This window comes from Acanthisitta chloris, unplaced genomic scaffold (genome assembly GCF_000695815.1).
Source record: "Acanthisitta chloris isolate BGI_N310 unplaced genomic scaffold, ASM69581v1 scaffold29812, whole genome shotgun sequence".
Lineage (NCBI taxonomy): Eukaryota > Metazoa > Chordata > Aves > Passeriformes > Acanthisittidae > Acanthisitta > Acanthisitta chloris.
Window position 1 is genome coordinate 60,532 of NW_008661602.1, and position 26,008 is coordinate 86,539.

At 40.3% G+C, this 26,008-nt stretch overlaps 1 protein-coding gene across 1 annotated transcript in view; it reads right to left on the bottom strand.

Moving 5' to 3' along the window:
- The window catches only part of STOX2 (storkhead box 2), a 66,346-nt gene that overhangs the window by 9,553 nt on the left and 30,785 nt on the right, over window positions 1-26,008 (bottom strand). The window contains 1 exon segment of the mRNA XM_009070294.1: window positions 4,318-4,470. Within this exon segment, the coding sequence (XP_009068542.1) occupies window positions 4,318-4,470 (153 nt within the window).

The window sequence follows — 26,008 nt, forward strand, 5'->3', positions numbered from 1 at the left end:
GACACTGATTTAGGCAAAAATGCACTTCAAATACATGCTAAAAATAATATGTATTTTTCAGCCAGTAAACCATAACGACCACAATGTGTTAGGTGAACGAGTCTCTAAATAGTGGATGCACAGTAGTTACATTAATTGACTTACTCCTGTGAATAGAGAATGTGCAGATAAACACCAAGAAGAAAAAGATTAGTGTGTCTGGGCAGACAATGATGCTGTAAAGTTAACTGTGTCAGCCTCCCCTCTGGGGTTGAAGACTATCACTTTTATCAGTCCCAGCATAGAGTATATCCCTGTGGTTCACTAGGCCAGCAGTGATGATGGTAGATGCAGACCTCTGAAGGTCAGCATTGCCAGCTAAAGCTAGCTATGTTTTTTGTTCTGAGCTCTTCCAGGTACTTACAAAACCAGAAACAGATCCAAACTCAACTTAGACTTTCCTGCATGGCAGACAGGAGCAATGACATTACTCTGGCTCCTATTGTTTCTATTTTATATACAGATTTCTTGCCTTTCTCAAGACTTTTCTCTTTACAGCAACCTGCCCACACACATCATGTCTACACACAACCTACTCCCCTGCATTCAGAATTCTCCTTATGGTCTCCCTTCCTCCATTAAATAGGAACAAGGGAAAAAAACCCAGTAGCTTAGAGACTCTAGCACATAAAATATTGCATGACAGCAGTGGTGTTATTTAAGATTATGTAGTGGTTTAATAATTCAAAAGCAGAAACTGTCTGGACACTGAATCATCAGACATGTACATTTTCTGCATCTCAAGAGAGTCTACTATGCCTTCCACTGAGCTTCCAGACAGAAGATTATGTCGTTTGCTGCTCACAAAGAACACTGACCTAGAGTGAACTCAGTTAATGTAAGACACTTCTTTTAAGTGCTACACATATATTTCACATATTTAAAGAGTGAACAGTTATAAAAGTGAATGTCAGAGGAATTTGCCAGCTTTCAGAAAACTATTTGCTTCAAAAGCAACCTAGTCCACTACACACACATTTTCTACAAAGAAATTTTGAACATCTTAAAATTATTCGAATACGTATGTGGATAAAATTGGGGAGGAAAAAAAAAAGAAAAATATCCTTACTAAAGGCAGCATAAACTAAGGCTTGATGTTTCTTCATCCAGGTTCATACAGATAAGAGGGTCTGGTTGCCAAACACAGAACAGAGGTTACATTCTTAGCTCCTTACACTGGATTTCAAAGATTCACATTTAATGCATGGGATTTAAACCATGGTCAATAAATTATAAAGTAGGGTTGTACAAACATCTCATTGTTTAATTCTAAGTTAAAATAATGGGAGTACATGCAGGAGCAGCCCTCTTGCTCCTTTAAAAAACCTGACAAATAACAAAACCCACAAATGAGATGTGCATTATCATTACAAACTTTTCAAATAAAATAAATTCATGAAAAATACATCTGAAGTAGTATTTAAATGGTGTTAAATCTGCTAAAATGATTTTCTCCTGAGCTGATGCTAAGGCTTAACAAGGGATAAAAGAAATACTCTGATTGGCTCATGAAATACTAGTTAAGGATGTGGAGTGGTTGCTATGTGATGTTATAAATAATTAGCATACCTTGTTTCAGATAGAGCCATGGCCCAGATTTATGACTGCACAATGGCTCAGCAAACTAGAGGGCTAGACTGCAACTGTAAGACCCTGCACTGAGGAAAAAGGTTTATTATTCTTAGGCAGTTTGAGAATAGCATCTGGAGTCTTAGGAAATTTATCCACACCATGAAACGCAGTGAAGCATCTGTTCATTAAAACACAAACAACACCGGCAGGCAAGCACTGCTACAGGAAGAGACAGAGAGAGGTTATGTGACAATAACAGACACATCTACAGTGGCAATGCTCTCCTCTCCCTCATAGCATCAGCACCTGACCAGGAAAAATAAGCTATCAGAATATGAGAGAACATCACATATTTTAAAATAGCCACAGAGAATACAAAGGCTCAAAAAGCTATAGCTGCTTTATTAGAGAGTTTGGGCAGACAAGTGAAAAATATCACTCAGCCTAAGAAGTTGTTCTGTTTATAGGAAAGGACAAAAGTTTTGGATAATCCTCATACGCTGAGAGAACATGTTTGTTTGCTGTGTTAAACATGTCATGGCTGGGAGAGAAAGGCATTTCTCTAGAGAAGGGAAAAATGGACAACAAAGAGTGGATTTCTTTTTCTTCAAATAACTTCCTTTACATTTTGGGAAGGGAGGCTCTCTTTTTTTAATCTCAGATTTGAGAAATTCACATGTTAATGGTTAGTGGGAAAAAAAAAGACACAGCAAGAGACTATGTGCTAACTTGCCTCAGGCTTCTTCTGAGCAGTGTCTAGAAAATAATCCAGCCTGTTGAATTATTTTTCATGTTTGGTTCTGTCTAACAAGAATAGCACAACACACCAAGTCAACTGATAATCATGCTCCCAGGAAACCGAAGGGATGTCACCAATAAATTATAATTTCCACCATGGATATGTTTATGTAAAAATATTGACACAATAATTGAAAAAAAACTCTTGCAATCTATGTAATTCTTCTAGCACACAGCTATACAAAAAAGGTAGCTTGGGGGAAAAAATTGTCACAATTAATTAAACATAATTACAATTATGAACTTTGTCTTCTTTGCATTCAATTTTTACCACTATTTTCAAAACCAGCCAAGCATACTGAAAAAAAAATACCCTGATAAACAAAACTACAAATTGGGACAGAAAACCAGTATTTACAAAATATGCTTGCAGTAATTTTTTTCAAAGTGCAATTATTAAATGTCAGACAGAATTGTTTATTCCAAACACAGCTCTCAATCCAGAATTATATTTTAAAATCTCAGAACTTAGAACTAGTTATAGCAAAAGCCATGTAACCTTCAAGGCTTTGAGTAGCTCTTGCTCTGAAGTGTAAGCAAAAAAAATCCAGACATCAAAACATGGCCATGGTTAGGCTGCCTAGATGAGACAGATGCATCAGTAGTTTTCCTACTGAAGCATTTTTAGCTAGCTGCTTTTTACAGCTTTAAAAGAGGTACACTGGAGAAGTTTCTCAACTGCTTTAGAGAATTGTAAATCGGGCACAGAATTGTTAAACATTTTGCCCAGGATCATACAAAGCTTAAATGAAAAAGTTGTGCTCTCTTGAGCAGTAAACATCTGTCCAATGCTTTTGCATCACAGTTTAAAATGTCCTACAAGATACATTTAGCACGATTCACCAGCTCCAGACACTGACTGCCAGTAAGGAAGCAGCACGTTCAAGAGTACTTTCTTATTATAGGTTTCCTTTATCTGGTACTGTAGTATCTTTATTCCAAGATATTTTCATTTTACCATTTAACAAACATTATCAAATGCTGACAAGAATATTTTCTGAACAGTACACCAGCATTTATGAACACAGCAAGTGTATCTGGCTCTCCAAACCTTTTAGTTCAGACATGGAGAGAGTTGTCAAGTTATCTTTAAATCTTTTTTAAAAAAAATTATTTTTCAAGCAAGGTCAGTACAGAAACAAAAGCCAGAACTGTGTGCAAGAAGGATCTGAAAACCCCTGGAAAGCAGGCTGACATCGTCCTTTCAGTTTAAATATAACCTCTCCCTGCAGCAGGCATATCATTGTCACTGGACTCTACTACTTGCATCAGGCCACACGTTGAGAGCCTGTCCTAGGTGGAAGAAGACATGTAGTATGTAGGAAACCTGTTTTTTAAGAGTGCATTCTCTACAGAGACTCCATGAGGCTATTGCTATGGGGATCAGACAATGACACTTGAACTGGTTGAATGATACCAATGGAGCTCTTAGGAGTTAGCTCACAACCAGCTTGAAAGCCTCACGGTGAAATAAGTCTGCTCTGGCTATGACACATCATGCTTTGTTCTCGATAGCTACTGAAGAAGCCCTAAACTCTTTTTGACTCTTAAGAACGTTATTCTGTGAGAAAAATCACAAACAAGCTTATTCTGATACCACCTGAAAAAAGAAACAAGCCAATAGTTTGTTGCTTAGTGTACCTCAAGTAATTTTTATCATTTACATCAAGTCAGGAATTAACGCTGCAAAATGCATCTCACAGGAAAGGCCCTATCAAAGAGAACTCAATTCCCATATGTTAAAGAATAAATAAAAGGTTCTAAGATTAGAATCCTAATGCCTCCTTTTATTTTGGTTAGCATGTCAGGATTAGTCAATATTCCCATCCAGAAGGGATTGTGGATTCTTTAACTGTCCTTTTACAGACATGTGCTCACCTGTGCAATGATTTATTAATGACTGGTTACCTGGGAAGCAGGTGGTTAGGTGCTCCATTAGTGCTTCTTGTGTGACTTGTTTTCGGGCAGAGTTCATTGCTGAGATCGCCAGGCAAAGGATTTCCCCAAGTGGAATAAACTGTGACTGACTGATGGGAGACATGCTGATGGGTGATACATCACCTGTAAAAAGACAACAGATGTGCAGTGAAGCATTTTGTTTAAAAATCTCTCATAGAACAAGGATACAATTGGCAAAAATTCACACAGCTCTCTAGTCTTTGTACTAAAACTCTTACAATGGAGAACCATTCAACAGCTTATTTCAAAACTTGGACATAGTGAACATTGGAAAATGGGAGATAAATGCTATGCAGACATAGTTTCTCAAAAGGAGCAACAGATTCAGAAAAATGCCAACAAATTAGCACCCATGGTTGCAAAACCTTATGCTTAACATTCTCCTAGGTAACTGCACAAACAAAATAGTCACAGGTATTTCTCCGGACATAAGAGGAAAGATTTCATTCCCCTTTCAAAGGATAGCAGTATGGATCACCCACCATTTCCACTTCATAGAATACTTTTTATTAATAGCAACAAAGATCAGAAAAAATGTTGCAAGATTATGAATAACATTTTCACTCCATTGATAATGCACAAAACTCTCTTTAGAGGCCCAAAAGCATCAAAACACCTTAAGACTGACACCCTGAATAAATCTCTCCTGGATCCACCAGTCAAAGATCTTTGTGTGAACCAGGTAATTTTTAGAAGAGAAGTTTTAGTTTCAGGATGGCCTGAAAATTAAATTTGTTGTAACTTTTCTTATGTTGTCTTTACAAAAAATACATTAACCTACACTTAGAAGAATAATTGAGATCTTTAAAAAGTTATGGAAAAATTACAATTTGATAATACTAGCATGACTTCACAAATACACATACACAAGTGCATTTGAACATACTATATCCAAGTGCAAAAATCGTTTTTGATTCTGCTCTGTACCTCCCCTTGAAGTGGTACCAGTTCCCCAATGATGTCAAAGACAGGAAAACAGAAGGCTAGAGAATTTTCCTTGCCAATAGAAAAGGAATGATAAGGAGTAACAGATAGAACAAGGGGTGCTTTTCTGGCCACAGGTCAGTCAATAGCCAAGGATTAAGTTTTACCTAAATGGCTTTGAAATTTCAGGAAAATAACTCTATTTCTGCTGTCACAGAGCAATAACTTGTGATCAAATCAGGAAACAAAGTACTGGAAAATAATTCAAATTTTCATCCATAATTCAGAGGATCTAATATTTACCCTATTAATTCTATATTCCTATTATGTCTACTAAACAGGAACAGCAGCTTCTAAAACTGATTATCAAAATGCATTTAATCTTGCATTATACTCAGCACTTTGGGCAAAAAAAAAGAATTAGTGGGAGTAGCAAATTGCATAACTGTCTCAGTGAGACTTATGAGCAATATTTTTCAATCACCAGCTGTACAATCTGTTGTACAACAGTGATACACATTACCCAAGACACAACGATGACTTAAAATACACTTTTGTGCTATGCTGTCTCCTGATTGTTTCTGCTCAATAAGGCCTGACTAGGTCAGGCAGCATTCCTTCAGCTTCAACACAGTGCACCCCAAGATCCTCCTCATTTGTATCTGACCACAGAATGGTGGCCTTAAAATATAACCTTCTCTGGACATTTTTTATTCATATACACCCGAAAAGTTCCTCTCACATGCTTTACAGACAATGGCAAAAAGAACATATGCAGCTTATAGGGAAACATGAGAGAGACATGTTCACATGACTTGGGAGCAAACACCATTTGTCCCCTCATCATTTGAGAATGGATAAAGAACATCAGTTATTATATTACTATTTACTAATAATTATATCTCCTGTCAGTTTAAACTTGTTCATAGACAAATCTTTGTAATTAGCCAGACACATAAGTTTACCAACTTTGATCACAAGTCACCATGTACTTCATGTAAGGGATCAGTTTCTTTACCGATTAGTTTCATGTCTAAGAAGCATCAGAATTGTGGTAAGAATTATGCAGATTTAGCTAAGCAATTTAAGAAATTACTGTCTTTCACACACAGACTATCTGTGTCATGGGTATTCTTGTGAGCACTACTAAACTGAGTTCAGTGCAATATCAAATAGATTGGCATATATTGGCCTCGGTTGAGGTTTAATCTTACCAGGTTCACTGGGCACTGAACTGGACTCTCTGCTGTCCTGGTTTTGTCTGGGTTAGAGTAGCTTTAAGGGCATCCAGGTGAACGGCAGCAACTTCCTCATTTGTTTCATCTGGACGAAGGATTTGGCAATTTCTTAAACCCAAGCACTGTGGCAGGAATATGTATCCCTGTGCCTACGCCCAGCCATGCACTCACACTGCCACCTACACAGCTGCCAGGATGGGACAGTGGGAGGAAGACGTCTTTCTTTCCCTTGCAAGGGAATGATACAGTCACAGCTAAGCAAAAAGACACTTAAGATGTGAGGAATGTAGGCTTTAATACCATAATCTGCTTCCTGAAGTGGGAAAGGGACTCAAGGAGGTTTATACATAAAGCTTTGCTCTGCAGCCCTGCAGCTGCCCCCGAGGGATGCTTGGACAAGAACTCAGAAACCAGATGCTCTGTTCACTTCCAGAAGCAGCCCATCCCTCCCCCCTGACTGCCAAGAGCCTGCAGAGATCCACCTCTCGGATCCTTCCAGTTGGGACTTAACTTTTACTTAGCCAGTTTTAAGTTAAGAAAAATAAAGTTTGCCTGGATTTACTAACTTTGCACAGCCCTTCCTTTCATAGCAGGCCTTCAGCATGGAATTGCTTTCTAGGATAGCGTGCCGGAAACATTCAGCCTGCCAATTTGACCCCTGCCAGCTGGACTCTTGTCAACAGGAACAAGCCATGTATTTCCACTGAAATACTAACTATACTTCACATAACTCATCGACATGAAACATTCAGTATCAGTTCCTTAATGTTAACAAAATCTCTAGCAAAGCGTGCTACAGTTAGCATGCCAGGGTAACACACATCCTGCTGCAGATATTTGGGAGCTTAACGACCATTTAATTAACTATAAGATTACTATAATTGTCCATAAAATCATAATTTAAATGGTTTTACATGTAATAGAAACGTTCAACAAATACTAGTTTATGAGAGGCCCTTTCTTTCTGTTTTGTATGGGACTGTCACCAGTTCTTTTTCCACTGAGTGCTTTTCAACCTTCTTCATTGTGACAGGGGAACTCTTGTTTCACCTCTGTTGTGACAGAATGATCTCCATAGACTGTTGTTCATAACTGCCTGCTGGAGATAGTTACTGGCTCTTGTTTAAAAAGGCTAGCACACATTTTGAGCAGACCTAGTGATAGAAAGCCAAAATCCCCTCACTCAGGGAGGCTCTAATTTGCCAGATTTTATCTTAACTATCCTGTGGCTCTGGGAAATTACACACACTCTTGTGGTTATAGTTAAGTGAACAAACTCCTTTGATGCACAATAACAGCAAATATCTTGCGTCCATGAGATAATATAATATATTAACATCAATTACACATATAAATACTGTTTAGCCTGTTGAACAGAAGGTTTACTACAACTTCTTTAGGAAAGATCTGCTTAAAAAGAAGCAAATATGCTTTTGCTAGCTTTTTTTGAAGACCACATCACTTGCATAAAACATCTAGCATATGGCTCCTGTTAGCTCTGACTGATGCTTGTCTCAAGCAGCTTTCTTTTGAAATCAAATTACTAGCCTTGACTTTCATATGTTTATGTTCCCAATTAAGGGAAAAACAGAGCTCAGAGAGCAGTTTCCGCCAGCTGACTTGTTTAAATACACGATATATACATATACAGAGAGTTTTAGCTCTGATCCTGCAGCGTCTTTCCAAACTTTTATCTAAATAATTTAAAAAAACAAAGTTTTCTAGACTTCTTGTTTTTAAGTGGCTAAGCCCATACGAAACAATGAATGGGAATTGTCCTCATTTATGCGTTGGGGATTTGTAGCACTACCCTGGGGAAAAAAATATTTTTTTTACTTATAACAAACGATTATGTTGCACATAAAAGATTCTGAAACACTGGGAACCATAACTATCCTTAACACACAGATGAGAAAGTGATGGTCTAACATAGCTGAGAATGAAAATTCAGGCATCCTGAACCCATACCAGCCAGAACTTTTCCTGTTCCAGTGGATCTAGTGTGTCTGTTCTCTCAAAATCCGGGTACTACCATTTTGGGAGAAAATGAGGCAGACTATATTCTGCACCACGTATCAGCAATTAAACTATCAACTACACACTGATGCCAGAACTTTTATTAGTGATTCTACTGCTAGAAAGAAGTGACCTGGAAGTCAAACTCTGTCTCATGAACTTTGCATAAAGATTACATGAGAAATCACCTCTTGACTTGCAAATAGAACCAACTCAGTACAGTCATTGTGAAGAAAAATTAAATAAATTACAGTGCTAAAGCACACTGTACTAGAATTTACACACTCTATTTCCCTGAAAAGAAGAAGAAACCCTCTGATTACACTCTGCATCCCATAAAATATAGGAAGACAAAGCCCAGTTTCATTTCTCCATTCAGACTCTCAACACCTTTTTTTTTTCCTTATGGATTAAGACAAACTTTAAACATGATTTTTAGCCTGGTTTCCACAGAAAATGAGGGTTGCACAATCACAATCTGTGTGTGTGAATGCGCCAGAGAGGTCAAGCCTTACTAGAAAACTGATTCTAAAACAAGTGTTTGCAATGCATGTTCCATCTGTACAGAGCTTCAGGCATAGCCACCTCCCACTAGACAGGAGAGAATCCAGTCAAAAATCATTTGTCAAGGGAAATCTGACTTCACTACTTTTGCTGCTTACAGAACTACATTATTAAACAGAAAGTGTCAAACTAAAGCACAGTAACTTCATGGCACTTCAGGATTACAGTGGTGGTTGCAACAGAAATCCCCTCCAAAATATTTCTTGCCAACAGCCTGTTCTGATCAACACCTGCCTATGATTTCACTCTGGGAAGAACTACATAAAGGCCTTTTTCAAACAAAAGGCAGCTAACAAAACCAAAACTACCCATAATGGGCAAAAAGAGGGCTCTTCAGCCAAGAATATTATCACTTCATTTCAAGAATACTGTAAGTGAAAAGTCTCTCCTAGAAAAAAGTATTTAAAGAAGGGACAGATGCTGAAGAAGTTATGCCTCTGGCCTATGTTGCACAATTACCCCTTTTTGCCCCAAACCCCATGACTGAATTACTTTATTTATACAATACTTACATAGATGTAGCAAACAAAACTATTTTTCCATGAATTCAAAATGAGGACATATAATTGCCATTTTAAGCTAGACGTTCCCATCGGTTTGAACAACAGAAGGGAGAACATGCAGAGTCCTGTGGTATTACTCAGATTACTCTGGAATACCATGAATCTGCACTAGCACAGAAAAGATCACATTTCACTGGCAAAGTCTGTAACAAAGCAAATTAGATGTGTTGCTAGTGCTGTTCTCAGACATAGTCTAAATCCTCCTTTTAAGCTACATTTCTTGGAGTATTTTATAAAAAAATCTGCATGCTGTGTTTACTAAACAGCTCCACATATCAGAGGACTGATAACAATGATAAAAAAACACATTAAAGATTCGTCCATTTATTCCTGCTTCAGAGCAGCATAAAGACTCAACAAATGCAGTAACACAAGTTTGCTAACCAACAGGCTCCTCCTGCACCTCCAAAATGCACACACACCACAACAAATCAGGAAGGCTTCCAAGAATGGGACCACAACAAATCTAAACAGCCTGAAGAAAACAAGGCAAACTTAGTAAGGACCAACCATATAACAAGCACTTGCCTCTAAACAAAGTTCTAGTTCCTTACCAGTTATTAGCTTCAACTGTGTAAATTATCTTTTTAACCATTCAGATTCAGCTAAAATCATGATCTCCAGGCTCACCAAGTGGCACTAACTTTCAGGAACAGGTGCTGAATTGCCCACAGTCAGCAGACTTGTCTTTCATGCATATTTCCTGTGATTTAATATTCCTTCGCTTTGTTCGTGTCCTGTGGCCAGCTGCCTCCTGATCCAAAGTGATATCCCAGCACGTGTTACAACTATGATCATAAAAAGTTTCTGCTGGAGCACGGAACTTTCCCAGAGGATTCAGCTGAGGAGATTTCTGGAGCACTGCTTATCCTGGGAAGGAGGAGGGTGGGACTGTGTTTTTTAATATATTGTGTGCTTTAGAATGTGTTTCCCCAAACAGTATTTTTCAAATGCATCTTTTAATAAATGCCTGTGTCTATATTCCTGGCACACAATATGTTAAAAAAGGGGGACTTACCTGAACCCCTATGGTCTGGTTCCATGCTCCAGTACAGTATCCAGAGTAGCTGTGATGTAACAATGTGCATTTTGGGGCTTTATATCACTGTGGAAGCTGGCTGAATGCAGCATAGGTCAGTGCCACAGGACCTGAAAGAAGAAAAACAAAGCATGCTTTTAGGCATCAGTATGCTGAACACCCTCCTCTAAAAGCAGGATATAGGGGCTTATTGAAAAAAAGAAAAGCAGTTATCTATGCAGGTCCACTGAAAGGTACACTATTTCACACAATTCTCACACAAGCATGAGAAATAAATGGTTAAGAAATTACAGGGGAGGTAGAGAATCTAAAAGGGACTACAAATATAACTCCCACACGGTGTTTTGAAAACATCTCTCTCCTTTTGCCCTGTTTTTACGGAACGGCTGGAATCACATTCTGACACCACCCCCTGCTCCGAAGGCACTCACAGTCTTTGCAAAGCACCTCTCCACTGCAGTGCCTCAGGATTCTGCAGTGTCACTCCTCTTCTCCCTGGCTCTCTGCAAAGTGAAGTCATAGGAATGGATCAGCCAACCTGACTTCTCACTACCCTGCCCAGAATCCTTTGTGAACTGAAATGAGTCATCGCTCTGAAAAAATCCACAGCGCAATGTTCCAGGTTTCTCCCTGTGTCTGCGCTGGCTTCTTTGTCTCTGAAATGAAGTGCTTATGCTTCTGGAACAGTGCCCAGCTGCATTGTACAGGATAACAAGCCAGCCTTCTCATTAAGTGGACAAGAAAGCTATTTACATGCATTAGAAAAGACAAGTTAAAGCTTTAACCCTCTAGTCAAGACAAAAAAATTACCCCATCGTATCTTCCTGACGTAATACACAACTCCCCCAATACACAGAGACACAAACGCACAGACATACATGGGCAAACACACAGTTACACAGAGCAGTATTTTCTTAAATTTATCATGACACTTACCAGTTTTTACTCTATTGATTAAAAAGACAGATTTACTCTCCTTTGTCAGTCCTGAAGAATGCTGCAGACCTGCACGTAACAAACAGCTCTGCTGTACACTGTATCAAAGTTGTGCTGCTGTGAACTGCTTATCAAAAAATTAGAAGCAGTGGACAAGTTCACACAAGCTCATTTTTCATCATCCCATTCACCATTTGGGCTCACAACAAAGTGATCCCTGAAACCATGCCAGACAAAATGTCAAACTGCTCCAAGTGCCGAGGGCCAGCAGAGCTGCTTCAGCTTCTGCTGCTCCTGACAAAGAAGGTAATGCTCAGAACGAGGTCACTGTGTCAGGATCTCACTCCCAGTGCTATGTTTTATCCTTTGCTTGGTGAGGATATGGTAAGCTAAAGCATCAGGAAAACACAGAAGAGGTAGGAATAGCATATGATGAGAGACAGATGCTGCTGTTTTGGAGAAATGTTTTTAGCTGTTTGGAGATTTTCTTTTCAAAGAAGGAAACATTTAAAGTTGCCTTTACTGCAAAAGAACTATTTCTAGTTATGATCTAGTCTCCAAACTGAGAAGAACAATACGCAGAAATGGGGGTGCAAACAGAAAAAGGAGTCTTGCCACAAAGCCCTTCTTTAAAGGCTCCTAAATTCTAAGCACTCTGAAATAGTTTGAAGCACAGAAGGCACATAATCCATAAAATTTGAAAACACAACACTTTAGGACTCACCTGTCCTGTGCTGGAACAAGTAGTTCTCCTAGGTTCTCCCCTAAACTACCACACCAGGTGTTCAGGACTGAATGCAATACAAAAGTCACCTCCTCCCTATGTTGCAAGCCCTGGCCTTACAACTACCCTGGCAGTGACAGAGCACAACCAAGACTGAAACAGGTCTATGTAAGTGTTTCAAGAGGACAATAAATAGTTGGGTTACACAACTAACAACCATCGCTTTTGGTTACAGGTCTATGGAGATTGTTACACAGCAAAGCCATACTGTAAAGCAAGTTAACTTGCAAGTGTTAGGTAAATCGGGTGCTTTGCTACACCTGTAGTTGCACAGTAGCCATGATCTCAACATTAAAAGCAGAGGTTTTGCTATGCACAGTCATCAATTTCTGTGCTCTCTGAAAGGCCTCATTTCAGGAAATCTTCCTTCAACTTTAAAGTTGTTTTGCTTTTCCTGGGGCTGCAGGATCAGCCACAACACCTCTAATGAATCCAACTTGGCATTTGCAATGTTTGGGTCCCATAGGGTTATCCTGTGGAAATTCTTGTTGTTCATCTGCTAAGTCCACGCCCACTTTACAGCAACAAAACTCATTCCAAGAAAAATTTCTGTGGGCTTAAAAGTGAGTTACAACAAACATTGAAGGGAAAAACAATGTGCTTTCCCTTTGCCCCAGACAACACTCATGCAAAGCTAAACCGCTGGGCCGGTGCTCGCAGTACGGTTCTCGCACGCACACACACAAGTTCTTGCAGCAGCAGCCATGCTGCTATCACCAAAGTCAAAATACTGCTCAAGACAGATAAAGGTAATACTACTACAGTCCAAACACCTTTTCTCTCTAACAAACTTCTCTAGCACTTGAACTCAAATTATACACACAGGATCAGCCCAACTATTCTGAACAGACTGATACAACCCCAAGCTCTTTCAGGGATACAATTCCTCTGGTATGTCTCACACCTAGAAATACCTGGAATGCACTGAGCATACACATGTACCTAGGGTGCACAGACATCTCATGTGCACATGCACCCAGGCATGCCTTTACCAAATTCATCAGCTTACAGTACCATTACATAGCCCTTTAATCCATATTAAGAACAGTGAGAAGTTCCCGATACCTCAAGCATGGCAGAGAGCAGCAGTGAAAGGAGAGACCAACAGTGGGGAAAATGTAAATGAGAATGTTAAGAAGAGCTGAAGCTGATGGATAAATCAGTGCTGTCATCATCAGTGATGTTACTGCAGCATGGCCTCAGAGGAGGAAGTCCTAGTAAAAATATCACATTGTGGTAACACTCCCCAATCAAGGCAGCTACTCTGTTCCTGTATCCTCCTTCAGATCTCATTCCACTGGCTTTTAAAAAAAGCACACTCTTCTAGTGCTTTTTCACATTCTGCCCCTCCTGTCCCTGTAATCTTTCTAGAGGACTCCTCTGCATTTACACGAACTTATATAACTTCCCTTTAAAAGCAAAGACCAGAATTCGGTACCCTATTCTAGAATCATAGAACCACAGAATCATAGAATCAACCAGGTTGGAAAAGACCTCAAAGATCATCAAGTCCAACCCTACCGTCGTTACAAGACCATGGCACTAAGTGCCACATCCAGTCTCATCTTGAAAACCTCCAGGGATGGTGAATCCACCACCTCCCCAGGCAGCCTAGTCCAATGCCTGATTCTCTGTAAAAAACCTCTTCCTAATATCTAACCTAAAGCTCCCCTGGCAGAGCTTGAGTCTATGCCCTCTTGTCCTACTGCTGCTTGCCTGGGAGAAGAGACCAACCCCCACCTGACTACAACCTCCTTTCAGGGAGTTGTAGAGGGTGATAAGGTCACCCCTGTGCCTCCTCTTCTCCAGGCTAAACAATCCCAACTCCCTCAGCCTCTCCCCATGGCACTTGTACTCAAGTCCCTTCACCAGCCTCATTGCTCTTCTCTGGACCTGCTCTGGCACCTCAATATCCTTCCTGAACTGAGGGGCCCAGAACTGCACACAATACTCAAGGTGTGGCCTCAGCAGCACCGAGTACAGGGGCAGAATCACCTCCCTGGTCCTGTTGACCATGCTGTTCCTGATACAGGCCAGGATGCCCTTCGAAGTCTCCAGCTATCCTCTCACCTGCATCAGGTATCAGGAATTTGAAATTTCATTACTTTTAGTGGAAATACCCTGCCCTACACCCTGCTTTTCCCCCCCCCCACAGCTATACTATATTGGTGGTTCACTGTGAACAAACAATTCCAGGTATCTTTTTTTATGCTACCTGCAAATGAGTCTAAAGCAAAGATTCCTGGATTTGACTCCCAAGACTAGGATCTTGCCCACTATACTTTAACAGCTCACTCTGTAGATACGACTAAGGTTCTCTGACCATCCAATTCTTCTCACTTGCTATCCATTTTTTAAGCATCTCCACTTATCACATTCTAAAAAGAATCTCAAAACCTAAAATGAAAAATAAACAATACTTTAAATGTTACCTAATGCAGGACAGAACCATAACCCAGTGCCACACTTGCTAATTCAACAACCCAGGAAACGGCATTTGAATGAACCCCTTGAGCCTTAACAGGAACAACAAACCAACCAACACAACTCTCCCCCTCAAAAGCCCAGTAGGTAAAACAATTGTCTTTTTAGAATTCAGCTACTAAAAGAGGTTTCTTTAAATTATAGCATCTGATATTTTAAACCACACAGAATTCTCTAACACATTTTGTCACTAGGACCACAAGGTGGGAGGGGAAGAGGGTTTGGGGTTTTTTTCATAGAAACCTGCTACTACCAAATTAATTTGATTAATGTTAAGGCTATATTGTAATCCATCACACCAACACCCCACCCCCTCAAAAACAAAGCCTGCCTGTTCTCTGGCAGCAAACAGCAAATGCAAGGAAAGATAGAAGCATTAAAAATATCTGACACTAGAGGAGATTTGGCAAGAGAGAGTGAGCACATAAGAAACAAAGGAAACAAAACCCAAAAAACAATGATAAACCTCGATATTGTCTTTTAGGGTGGAAATTTTAAAAGGCAGAGAAAAATACTCTTTTTCAAACACTCCTGGAAGCACAGAACATGGCTGTTGAAAGCAACGTGTTCTTTGCTATCCTCTTCAATTTAGCCAGAGCACATTTTCAGTATGGCTGGAGATGCTGCAGCAAATACTCAGCAAGTATCTAGTCAGCACCTAAAATTCTTGAAAGGTGAAGTGATAATTAGCAATACAACCCAATGACATAGTGCACTCTCTCTCATTTATATTGACTGCTGTAACCATTAAAAGATTTTTCATCCCAAAGACAATGCTGCGGTGGTTACAGCTTTTCAAACCAATAGTGATGACTGGCAGATAACTTCAGGTTAAAATAAGAACCTGCAACACTGAACACAAGTCCCATGGTACTGCAGCAGCCTTTAACAGTCCAGTTTTTCCTGGCTAGGAAAGAACCGATGAAAAGGCCAGGCATGGAATCAATTAAATTAGTGCCAAAGTGGTTTTAAAAAGAAAAGGTTAGACACTCCAAAGACTTAGTAGTTGAGAGTCTACTGGCTCATTTTTTTTCCCTGTAGTGGAAAGCAGAGTTTTTCACTACAGCTGGAGTACATTTAAGAAGAAGTACTTTAATGCTTATGAAATTGAAATATCTTACACCTCAATACATGAAGAAGCTATACTAGTATATTCTGGGCCCCATGCTCTACCTGTGTGGGGTAAATGCAGTGGCCCCTGTTTCCCACAGTGGCTCAAAATACTTTCAAATTGTGTCCTTTGGTCTCCTCTGTGTGGGGATCAGCTGTGAGGATGGGAACATAGGAAATGCCATGGCACAACAGTTCAGCAACTCACCAAATCTGCTGCCTCTCTCCTGTTGGTCAAGCATCTTAGAGGAAGCATTAGAAAACCAACTGCACACATTGCCACTACTGTATACTGTGTCTTAAAGGGAACTGCTCTTGTTCCAGACAGAAACAGTTCTTTTGAGATCCTTGAGGACTGTCAGATTTTCCTTCTTTCTCCCAATGACTATCAGCAAATGCAGCAATCAAAAAGTACCTCCTCAAATAAATAACAGTACCTGGAACCAGGGGTTCCCATGGTTAAACAACTGACTAGATGAAATGTTTCCTCCTGTCCATTTCACCTGTTTTTTACTTTTGAATTTTACTGAGCACTCATTTTATTACAGGAAGCAATAAACCAAACCCTACAACAGACGTTTTACTACTATTACAACAGTAACACCTCCTTACCTCCTGCTGTTTCATTTTTAAGTGAAATTTCAGGAATCTGAAAATCTCCTTGTCCAAGACTCATAAAACCAAACATGGTATCCAAAAGCAGGATGAAATCAATTTCACAGACAGACCTCCCTTGCATGACTTCTTACGTATCTCCTCATTTATGCAGTCTTAAGTTTAGACTTTTAATTACCACTCCTGACTCATCTACCACGTTTGCCACTGACTTCGTCAATGCGCAGACCACGCTCCTAAAAAAGCATGAAACTTAACATATTTGAGCACTTTTTTGTCAGTGTTCACTGCATTGCCTTATACTATGTTGCTGATGTCACTATTCTGCAGAATTGCTCAGCTGGTTCACTCAGCTGTCGCTAGTGCCTTCTGAAATCCTCCTCAGCAATCTTAATGAACCTGAACAACTGTGATCTGACAGATAGGGTTACCACTTCATTATCCATTCGATTCTTCACATTTTTAATACTGCTATTAAAACTCAAACATTTGCTGTTTGTCCCTGCTGCACAAAACACTGTTAACCATTTCCAGGGGCCAGAACTGACCATTCGTCTTTTTTTCTCCTCTGTAAACTAAACTGAGCTCAACGAGACTTTCCTTTTGGACTTTGACCAAGCATTTATAAAGCACTAGAGCGTGGAAGAGTTCTTGTGCTCCCTGAGTGTTGCTATGACCCAGTTTTCTGAAAGATGAGAGCACATAAAAATAGTTGTGTCTTTGCCCTCTTCTTCAGTATAGACAGACCTAAACTAGGATATCAAGGCTAGATTCCTGAGACAATCCCAGGAGCCGATGATGATCTCAGCTTAATTGAACTAAACCAAAAGGCTAGTAAAAAGGAGTATTAAGGTAATTTCTTGAACAAATTTCGCAAGTAACCACTGGACACAGAGAGAAAAATCACATCTAAAAAAAATGTTGAGATCAAAGCACAGGAGATATATAAAGCCAAGCTCCAAATGAATGTTATGCCATAGCAAGATAGCATTTTCTTAACACACATTAAGACAACAACAACAAAAGTCATTCCTTGTCTTGCCATTATGTTGTAATTCCTTACTCTTCACCATAAGAAAATAGGCCTTACAATTACCATCATATTGTTTCAATGAGCTGCCCCCACAGGCAGCACTCAAACTCACCCAGACCTTATGGATCTGAGGGCACCTCCTACTCAGAAGGATAAAAAACATCTCCATCAGAGCCAAAGCCTGACAAAGCTCCCTGCTTCAAAAGTATTTCTGATCATGAGTAAACACTGCACTGCACATGAAGGGGAGGGTGTATGCCCCTCTCCTCACCTGGACACCCCCTCTGAGAGGCTGGAACTGCTGCACAGACCAGCCCTCAGAAACACCTACAGGGGATGCAAGTGACCCTGAAAGCATTTTGTGAAACCCCTGGTGTTCCTCCTGCCTGTTTGCTAGCTGCAAGTTTTAGTCTGAAAGAGCTGGTGTAGAAGCTATCTAAAGAAAAACCTAGGCTATAAAGATCAAATTAGCAGCAGAAGATTGGAGAGGAAAAACAAGAAACAATTCAAGTACGAAAGGACACAGGAAGGGAACTGTGAGGAAAGAGATGATTTTTGCTTGATTCCTGAAGCAGGCAATGCAGCATATGAGATGTTACTGATAAAAGAAGACTTGTTAGAAGAATCTAAATGCTTAGCAGGGCTAAATGGAAGCAGAAATAATAACTAAATGGTAAAAAATAAAATTAGTATCTCCAGCAGTAGGAAGGCTGGGAAAAATATAAGCATCTCCAGAATTGCTGGAATAAGGAAAGTGGGAATGGCTGCATATATCAGTGCAGAAAGAAGTGAATAAAGGACAGTTGTTTCGTGACGGCTGATCTGCATGTGCTCTGCATCCACTTGGTGCTTGCCTTTGTTTTATTTTCTAGGCTGACCCTCACCCCGTGCCACACAAACGATTCTGTGAAAGCCTCTGTTCAAAGTCTCAATTAAAAGCCTGAAAGAACAAACGTATCTTGCACTGCAGCCCCAAGTCTGAGCCCTGGTGCCAAGGACCCAGCAGAGGGAGCATCCCCAGCACAGCACCGGGCTCCGGTCGAGGAAACCTGCATCCTACACCAGCTTGGAATGAGCCCTTCTCTCCCGGTGTCTGAACAGGCAGAATAGCTAAAAAGAAACATTCAGCTTGATCTCCAAAGGCTTGCTTCCAAGCTTTTATGATGAAAGATCAAAGCTAGGGGAAGGGTGTGAGCTTACAGGACAGTAAAGAAAGTTGAGAGTAAATTCGTAGTGTGCATACTAATAAGACACACATGCAGCATCACTAAGGGAACATGTTAATGGTTTGGGCAGTTTGAATGAAAACACGTAAAAGCAGTTAAGTATGTAATCACCAACACTGTCTTTAGAAGTGTTCTGAAGCTTTATGGGAAGCTCTTCAAAACACACATGCACAAGTAGTTTCACAGAAAGAAGGTGTAATCCACAAGAACTTGAAAATATGAGGCTGCCCAAAGGGCATCCTGCTATGTCATACACGGTCTGCAAAACCTATACGTAAAGCTTGTGATTTTTTTTATTTTCAATTGTGGTATTTAATTTCTGGTATGACATTTAATTGAGGTATTGCAATGTAGATTTGTTATGCAACATCCAGTTGGGTATACTCTCTGAACACAATTTGGGGAACATCTGTGTAACAGAGACAAGATGGAAACTGACCGCAGGGCTTTGGTCTAAAAGATTAACTTACTGCCAGAATTATCTTCGTGCAATTATACCTATGTAAATATCTGTTTATTCTGGAATAAGAGTGTATTGTTTAACCTTAGTTTATACAACTTCCAAAAGTTGTACAGGTATAATTCTGCTAAATTCCTCTGAATGACCTTCCACATCATGTATAAAAGGGTGAAAATTAAAAATGAAACAATGAATAGCAAAAATAAAATACTGATTTTATTAGAGGCAAGCACGTGTCTTGCTGTTGTTCAATCATATGCTCCCTAATGTGGTCAAAAAGTAAATGTTTAAACAAAGGAATTACCCTTTTACTAATTTTTTTTCTGGGTTCTGATAGCTTCACTCTTCAAGAGTATAGAACCATTGACATTTAGAGTTGCAAGTACTATTTCTCTAAAAACTTCCTGTTATGGTACAAGGCAGAGATATTAAAGGAGCCAAATGTGGCTCTTATTGCCATATGTTGTTTCTAATAGTCACAGCTTGAGTTTCAAAACTGATGTAGATTTGTACTTTCCTTTATCTCCATTGAGAGCTGCTGTACTCTTGGTACTTCTTAAAATCAGGAGTGACTGAGAAGTCTACTTTTAAGACTTGAATGTAAAAGGAATCCATGCACATAAGTTACTTGAAAATACCAGAAAGTCATGGACACATCTCCTTCATACTTCCATTTATAAACCAGACTAAAAGTCTACTTTAGGGCATAGAGGTTTGAGGGTGATCTACATGCCTTGTTCCTGACAAATGATTTTCAATGGAAGTTTTGATGTAATTAGCATTTCCAAGAAAAGTTTGGGGGTTGCAAAATTATACTCTTAAGAGGTATACAGAGTAAGAAGTTCTTGGTTTTATATGACATCATTCTCATGATATCTTTGGAAGCTGAGGAAGCAAAAGCCTAGCTTAACTTCCCAGGGTCATTTTCCTTCTGATAACATAACTTCTTTCAAGGGCAGAAATTACCTTGTAATATATAATCACCACAGATTTTCCCCTCACACACAGCTTCTGACAGTACCATTCATCACCTAGGCAGACAGATATTATGCAAATCTGTTTGCCAAATACTGCTCCTTAGGAAGCATCTGCAGAACACCAAAAGTACACAAGCTCTCCCACAGGCCTCCAGAGTGGACCACCTCCTTGAACTACGGCTTCCAGTGAAGTTTCTGATATCACAGCATTCTCTGTAGTAACAGCCTATGGGGTCACAAATAAAGGATTATCACTTTGCTGCAGGATTAAGGGAACTAAGAAGCTGGTCCGTCAGAAGATGGGTCTTACTCCAAATAATGGGAATTAGGAGAATGCTGAAAATAAACAGGTTGTAAATTGTCTTTGTCTGGAATGTACCCGCTTTTCGATAACGCAGTAAAATAAGACATTGCTTTCACTGACAGTTCCCAAGCAATGGAATGAACTGCAGGCTGCCTCCTGAGCTATTACACAGGAGATGAATTCTGAAACAACTTGCCTAGCTTCTGACTCCTCCATCATTCGATTTTGCAAGCGTATACATCAGTCAGACCACTCTCCTCAAATGGTCTGCTGGTTAGTTTATTCACAAGTGTTCAAAGCTAGCAGTAAGTTGCACACAGTGACCACACAAAAAAACCAAACCAAAACAAAACACACAGCCTACAAAAAAAACCTGAAAGCCCAAACAAACAACAACAACAAAATCAAAAACAAACAAAGAAAAACACCAGAAGGAAGTCTGGAAACATCTTTCCCATTTCCCTAGTTTACTGGGCAGGCAAGGATTTGTGAACATGATTCCAAACTGGGAGTCTACATTCCTAAGAAAGACCAAAAAAAATGCATTGTAAGTTATAGTGCTTTAACTACTAGTTTAAAACTCAAGAAACAGTGATTATTTAGAAGAACCTTCCCTGAAAGATAGATTTACAGTCACAGGAATCTTTACTGCAAACATCACAGTAAGAACAAAACATTTGAAGGATTTGTGAACATGATTCCAAACTGGGAGTCTACATTCCTAAGAAAGACCAAAAAAAATGCATTGTAAGTTATAGTGCTTTAACTACTAGTTTAAAACTCAAGAAACAGTGATTATTTAGAAGAACCTTCCCTGAAAGATAGATTTACAGTCACAGGAATCTTTACTGCAAACATCACAGTAAGAACAAAACATTTGTATGAATAACATCATTACACTCTTTGTGGTTTCTCTTTTTCCAGCAATATCTGGTTTACTCCCCGATGAATAATCTGTTTAGAAGTTTTGTAGAACACAGAATTTCAGAACCTGTTTGAAACTATTCCAAAACCTTTATCTCCCCACTTCTCCACCGTGGAGCAAATCAAGGATAGCACAAACACAGTCATCCAAAGAACACTTCCTGGCCTCTCAAGGAACAACTGTGGCTCCCACACCACTATCCAGAGTACAGATTTGGTTACAGCTTTTAAAGGGCGTTATAGCCCAATGGGGGAAGGGAGAACAAAAAGAATGATGTTACCAGGTGACAACAGACTGCCTACATTATTCACAGAATTCCTATGCCCCACGCATGGTTGCACATCCAAAGACTTTTCCCACAGTTTTGAAGTAATTGCCCACTTTTCCAGATACCGGGCAACTCAGGCTGCCTGATGACTGGAAACTAGCTACTACATGCACATAGTCTCATCTCACATGTGCAGCAGGTCCAACACATCAGGTGTACTACGCATGCATAGTTTATCTGTCAGGGATTGTCGCAGATTTTAAGATTATTATCTAAAAATCCTAAATCAGCCTGGCCTGTAATTTTCAATATAGCTGTGATGCAGCCAGTTTAAGGAGTTGTACAACGTGAGCATATCTTGCAACTTCAGCATTTGAGTAAGGGCCTATTTGCAGCTGACTGGAGCTGGAAGGAGACACTTGCAGCATTATGAGCATAGGCACTAACACCAATTTCCATTCTAAAACTGGAAGAAAACGTTGGACAGCTTTGCAGTAGCTGATCATGGCTTCACCTGGAGTCTCAGCCACCAGTCTGGAAAACTTAATTTCTATTTTGGAGTAGGACAACTATTAAAACATTGAGAAGAAATAACACAGACAAGCTGACGAGATGTTTCACAGTGTTTTAAGTACACTTTGAAATTCTGCAACCTATTTAAAAACATCGTTTCTTTGCCCTCCAGCACTGGCAATAAAGAACCTCACAGGAAGTGCTTAGACAGACCAGATTTACTCGCTTTGCCACTAACCTCTACAGCTCCCTAGGCCTGTCAATAGCAGCTGGTTGGGCCGTCCTCGAGACACCAACCACGCGCTGAGCGCTACAGCCAGTGCCGGGGGTGCCCCGGGGCACCTAAACACTGCCGAGACACTCAGCCCTCACCAGTACCATCATCTTCCAGCAACCCGCGCTGATCCCGAGCACCCAGGGCAAGGCATCCCCCGTGCCTCCCGCTGAGCCCAGCATCTCTCTCTTCCCAAATCTTTCAAAGGAAAGCAACGTTTCAGGGCTCCCAAAACAGGGAAGAAAAGAAATATTCACCCAGTCTGAAGATGCAACGTCACCCTCACCCCTGCACTACACATTTTCAACTAAAATCCAGGGCAATGCTCTCCTCCACCCGTGCCCCGGCCGTTTTGGATGTAGAAGGAATTCCCAGCAGGACACGCGCCGCTGTGTGCTGCTGCTGCCGCCTTGAGAGTGGCCAAAATCACAGTCAGGGGGAGCTCAGAAACAAAATTTTTAAATCTTTTTTGTTGATCTGTTTATTTGGCCTTGGGGGTCATGGGGCTTTGTGTTTTCATTTAAGGCTGGGGATTTTACATGGTAGTAAAGCAGATTTCCATCCCATTCCTCTATGAGCACTCTGTCCTCATAAGAAACTCTCCCACATGAAGCAAGGGGACAGTGGGGGCTTGGTACTCAAAAAAAGCAACAGAGGCACAAAAGCCCCTCTGACTCCCTGAGGGCAGCACAGTGACAGGACATGTGCTGCTGATACCAGAAGTAAATCTCAACAGCCACTGCAACCATATCACTCCCCCTCTTCAAAAGTACTTCAAAACACGCTTCAAGTATTTTACATAACTTTTTAATTCAACATGACTTCATGACTGAACCAAGATTTCTGTTGTTTTGTTTTTAGAGTGTAAAACAAAAGACCAACAGCAAAAGACTCCCCTCTGGCTGCTACTGAGATGGAATCTAAACTTGTGCAGAAACTTTGGCCGATTTGCCACCTACATTTAAAAGGAAGTTATCATCTAAAAAGACAAGCATAAAGGAAATGTTTTTGCACAAGAAGGGTAGAAAAACCCACTGCCTCTATCTTGAATAGCTGCAGAAGTTTCTGTGACCTAAACATGGTTTGTAAAGACAGTGATCAGCCAATACGCTGAAAACCAAAGCTGTAGGGCAAATCAGGAAGTTAAACCAAACCACATTCTCCATCTGACTCGGTTTCATCAAAAGCAAGCAGGAGAATTAGTTTATAAAGGCAAATCACAGGGGAACAACAGGTGCATGCTGTGGATCCTGAGGATGAATTTGAACTTGGCTCTGAAGCTGCAGAGGCTGAAAGCTTCCTTCACAAGTGTAAATGGGCATCTTGCTTTTTAGGGCTGGTGTGTCTCATGGTCTGCAGGCATCAGCAACATGTACAGCCTAACCACATCAAGCTGATGGATGTTTAGCAGAAAGCTAAAGCAGTATTTGTGTCACAGTAACTTGCTGTTTGGGACGTAGCTGATGCAAGCACTGGTAAGACACAGGAGGTCTGCAGCATGCTGTGGTCAAGAATCAGCATCATGATGTCATCCCCCTCCAGCACTCAGGCACGAGGGAAGCTGAGATTGAACTTGCAGCCAATTAACCACTGATTAAGCCTGAATTTCAATATTCTTCTCTTTATGAGCTCACTCATCATTTTAATTACTTAAGGAAGCTGCACAAATACTTTTATTCCAGATTTTGACATGCAACCCATTACTGGAGCTAAGTTGAATGAAATGGAAACTTTCCACTTGAAAAATGGGAAAAAAAGATCAAGAAGGTGACACACCAGAGTGACACCAATTTTGAAAGGCAACTGTCCACCACTCTAAGCAAGACCAAGAACAACTGCATGGCAGCACATCCATGCTGTGGATCCATGCTAGGACCTCCCTCACCCTGCAACTACACACTGGAAATGCACACACAATCCATAAGACCACTGGCACTGCCCTTTCATACTGAACAAATAGCTGAGTGGAAAAAACCCCCCACTAACAAATCAAAAAACTCCTCAAACAAATAGCTGAGTGGAAAAAAACCCCCACTAACAAATCAAAAAACTCCTCCATAAATCAAATTTCCCCACGCCAAGCAGTATAAAAATGCAGCAGCAAGTGATTCCTATGATCATACAACCTCCCCAGGCCAAGGCTCAACATAGAAGCTATAAGCCAAGACAGAGCAAAGTGTTTTTTTAAAAAAGGCGTATCACCATATTGTGTCCAAAGCATTTTCTTGCCTATACATCAATTTCCCATAGTATTGCTTTGACTTCTCTGTTTGCCATTAATCTCTGAGGCCTTTAAATGCTGGCAACTGTATTTCCTTCACTAATGCCACTGACACCCATCACTTTCTCTACCAGTCAAGTATGAGGGAATGGTTCTTTAGTGGGTGACATCAGCAGTGTCTAGCATTTTACAAGACCTGGATGATCAGCACTGCCCCAAGGCATTCACAGCCTAGTTCAGACAGAGCCAGCATGTTTCAGATACAATCGGATCTGTGAGGCCATGGAAGCACGAGATCACTTCCTCCTTGTGATGTTCAGCTTTGCATACTTATCAATTATTTTTATTTAAAAGTTCCTTTGGGGGAAAAAAAAAGGTTTATAATGATTTTATCAGTTTTGGATTGTGACTTTGAGACCAACCATGTACCTTTATTTATTAAACATCCATGGTTCCCTTTTTCCTCAAGTACAGGAAGAAAAATTTGGCAATCAACCAGTGAGGACAAGCTGAGTGACAACAGCTTACAGCTAAACTAGCAACTGCTCAACCAAATTGCACAATCCATAGAAGATGTGCCACGACTACTGGCTTGAGGGCAATAAGCCTACAATCCAAAGCTGTAATTTCTATCAGCATCTCTTGTTTGAACTTAAAGAAAATAACAAAAATCTGGTGCTCACATATTTCTGCAGTATCTGAAAGCAAAAAATTCCTTAGCTTTCTCCCCATAGTTTCTGTTAACTGAAAGCCTGGAATCATCTCAGATGATTCCCAGATGATATCTTGCCCAGATAGTAAAATTCTGAAGCTGGAAGCTTAGATGTTTTTGCTCTTTTCTCCTTCACTGCTAAATAGCAAAGATTATGGCAAAGATTAAAGTTGGCTATGCAATCAATTTGCTCCAACTTCACCTCTCTCAGATTCAGGTTTAAAAATGTCAGCCTGGACTGAACCAACAGATGGTCATCAAGCAAATTAGTTACTGCAAGAACCAAATTTGTGACACTGCACTCACCAGTAAGAACTCCACAAGTTCCACCAGCGGCACACCTGGATTCTTCCAGCCACCAGGAAAAGCTCCAGGACAAACCTAGCACACCTAAGTCCTGCAGGCTAATCATCAGGATTCCCTAAATGGCACCAGGAAAACACCTTTGATTCTA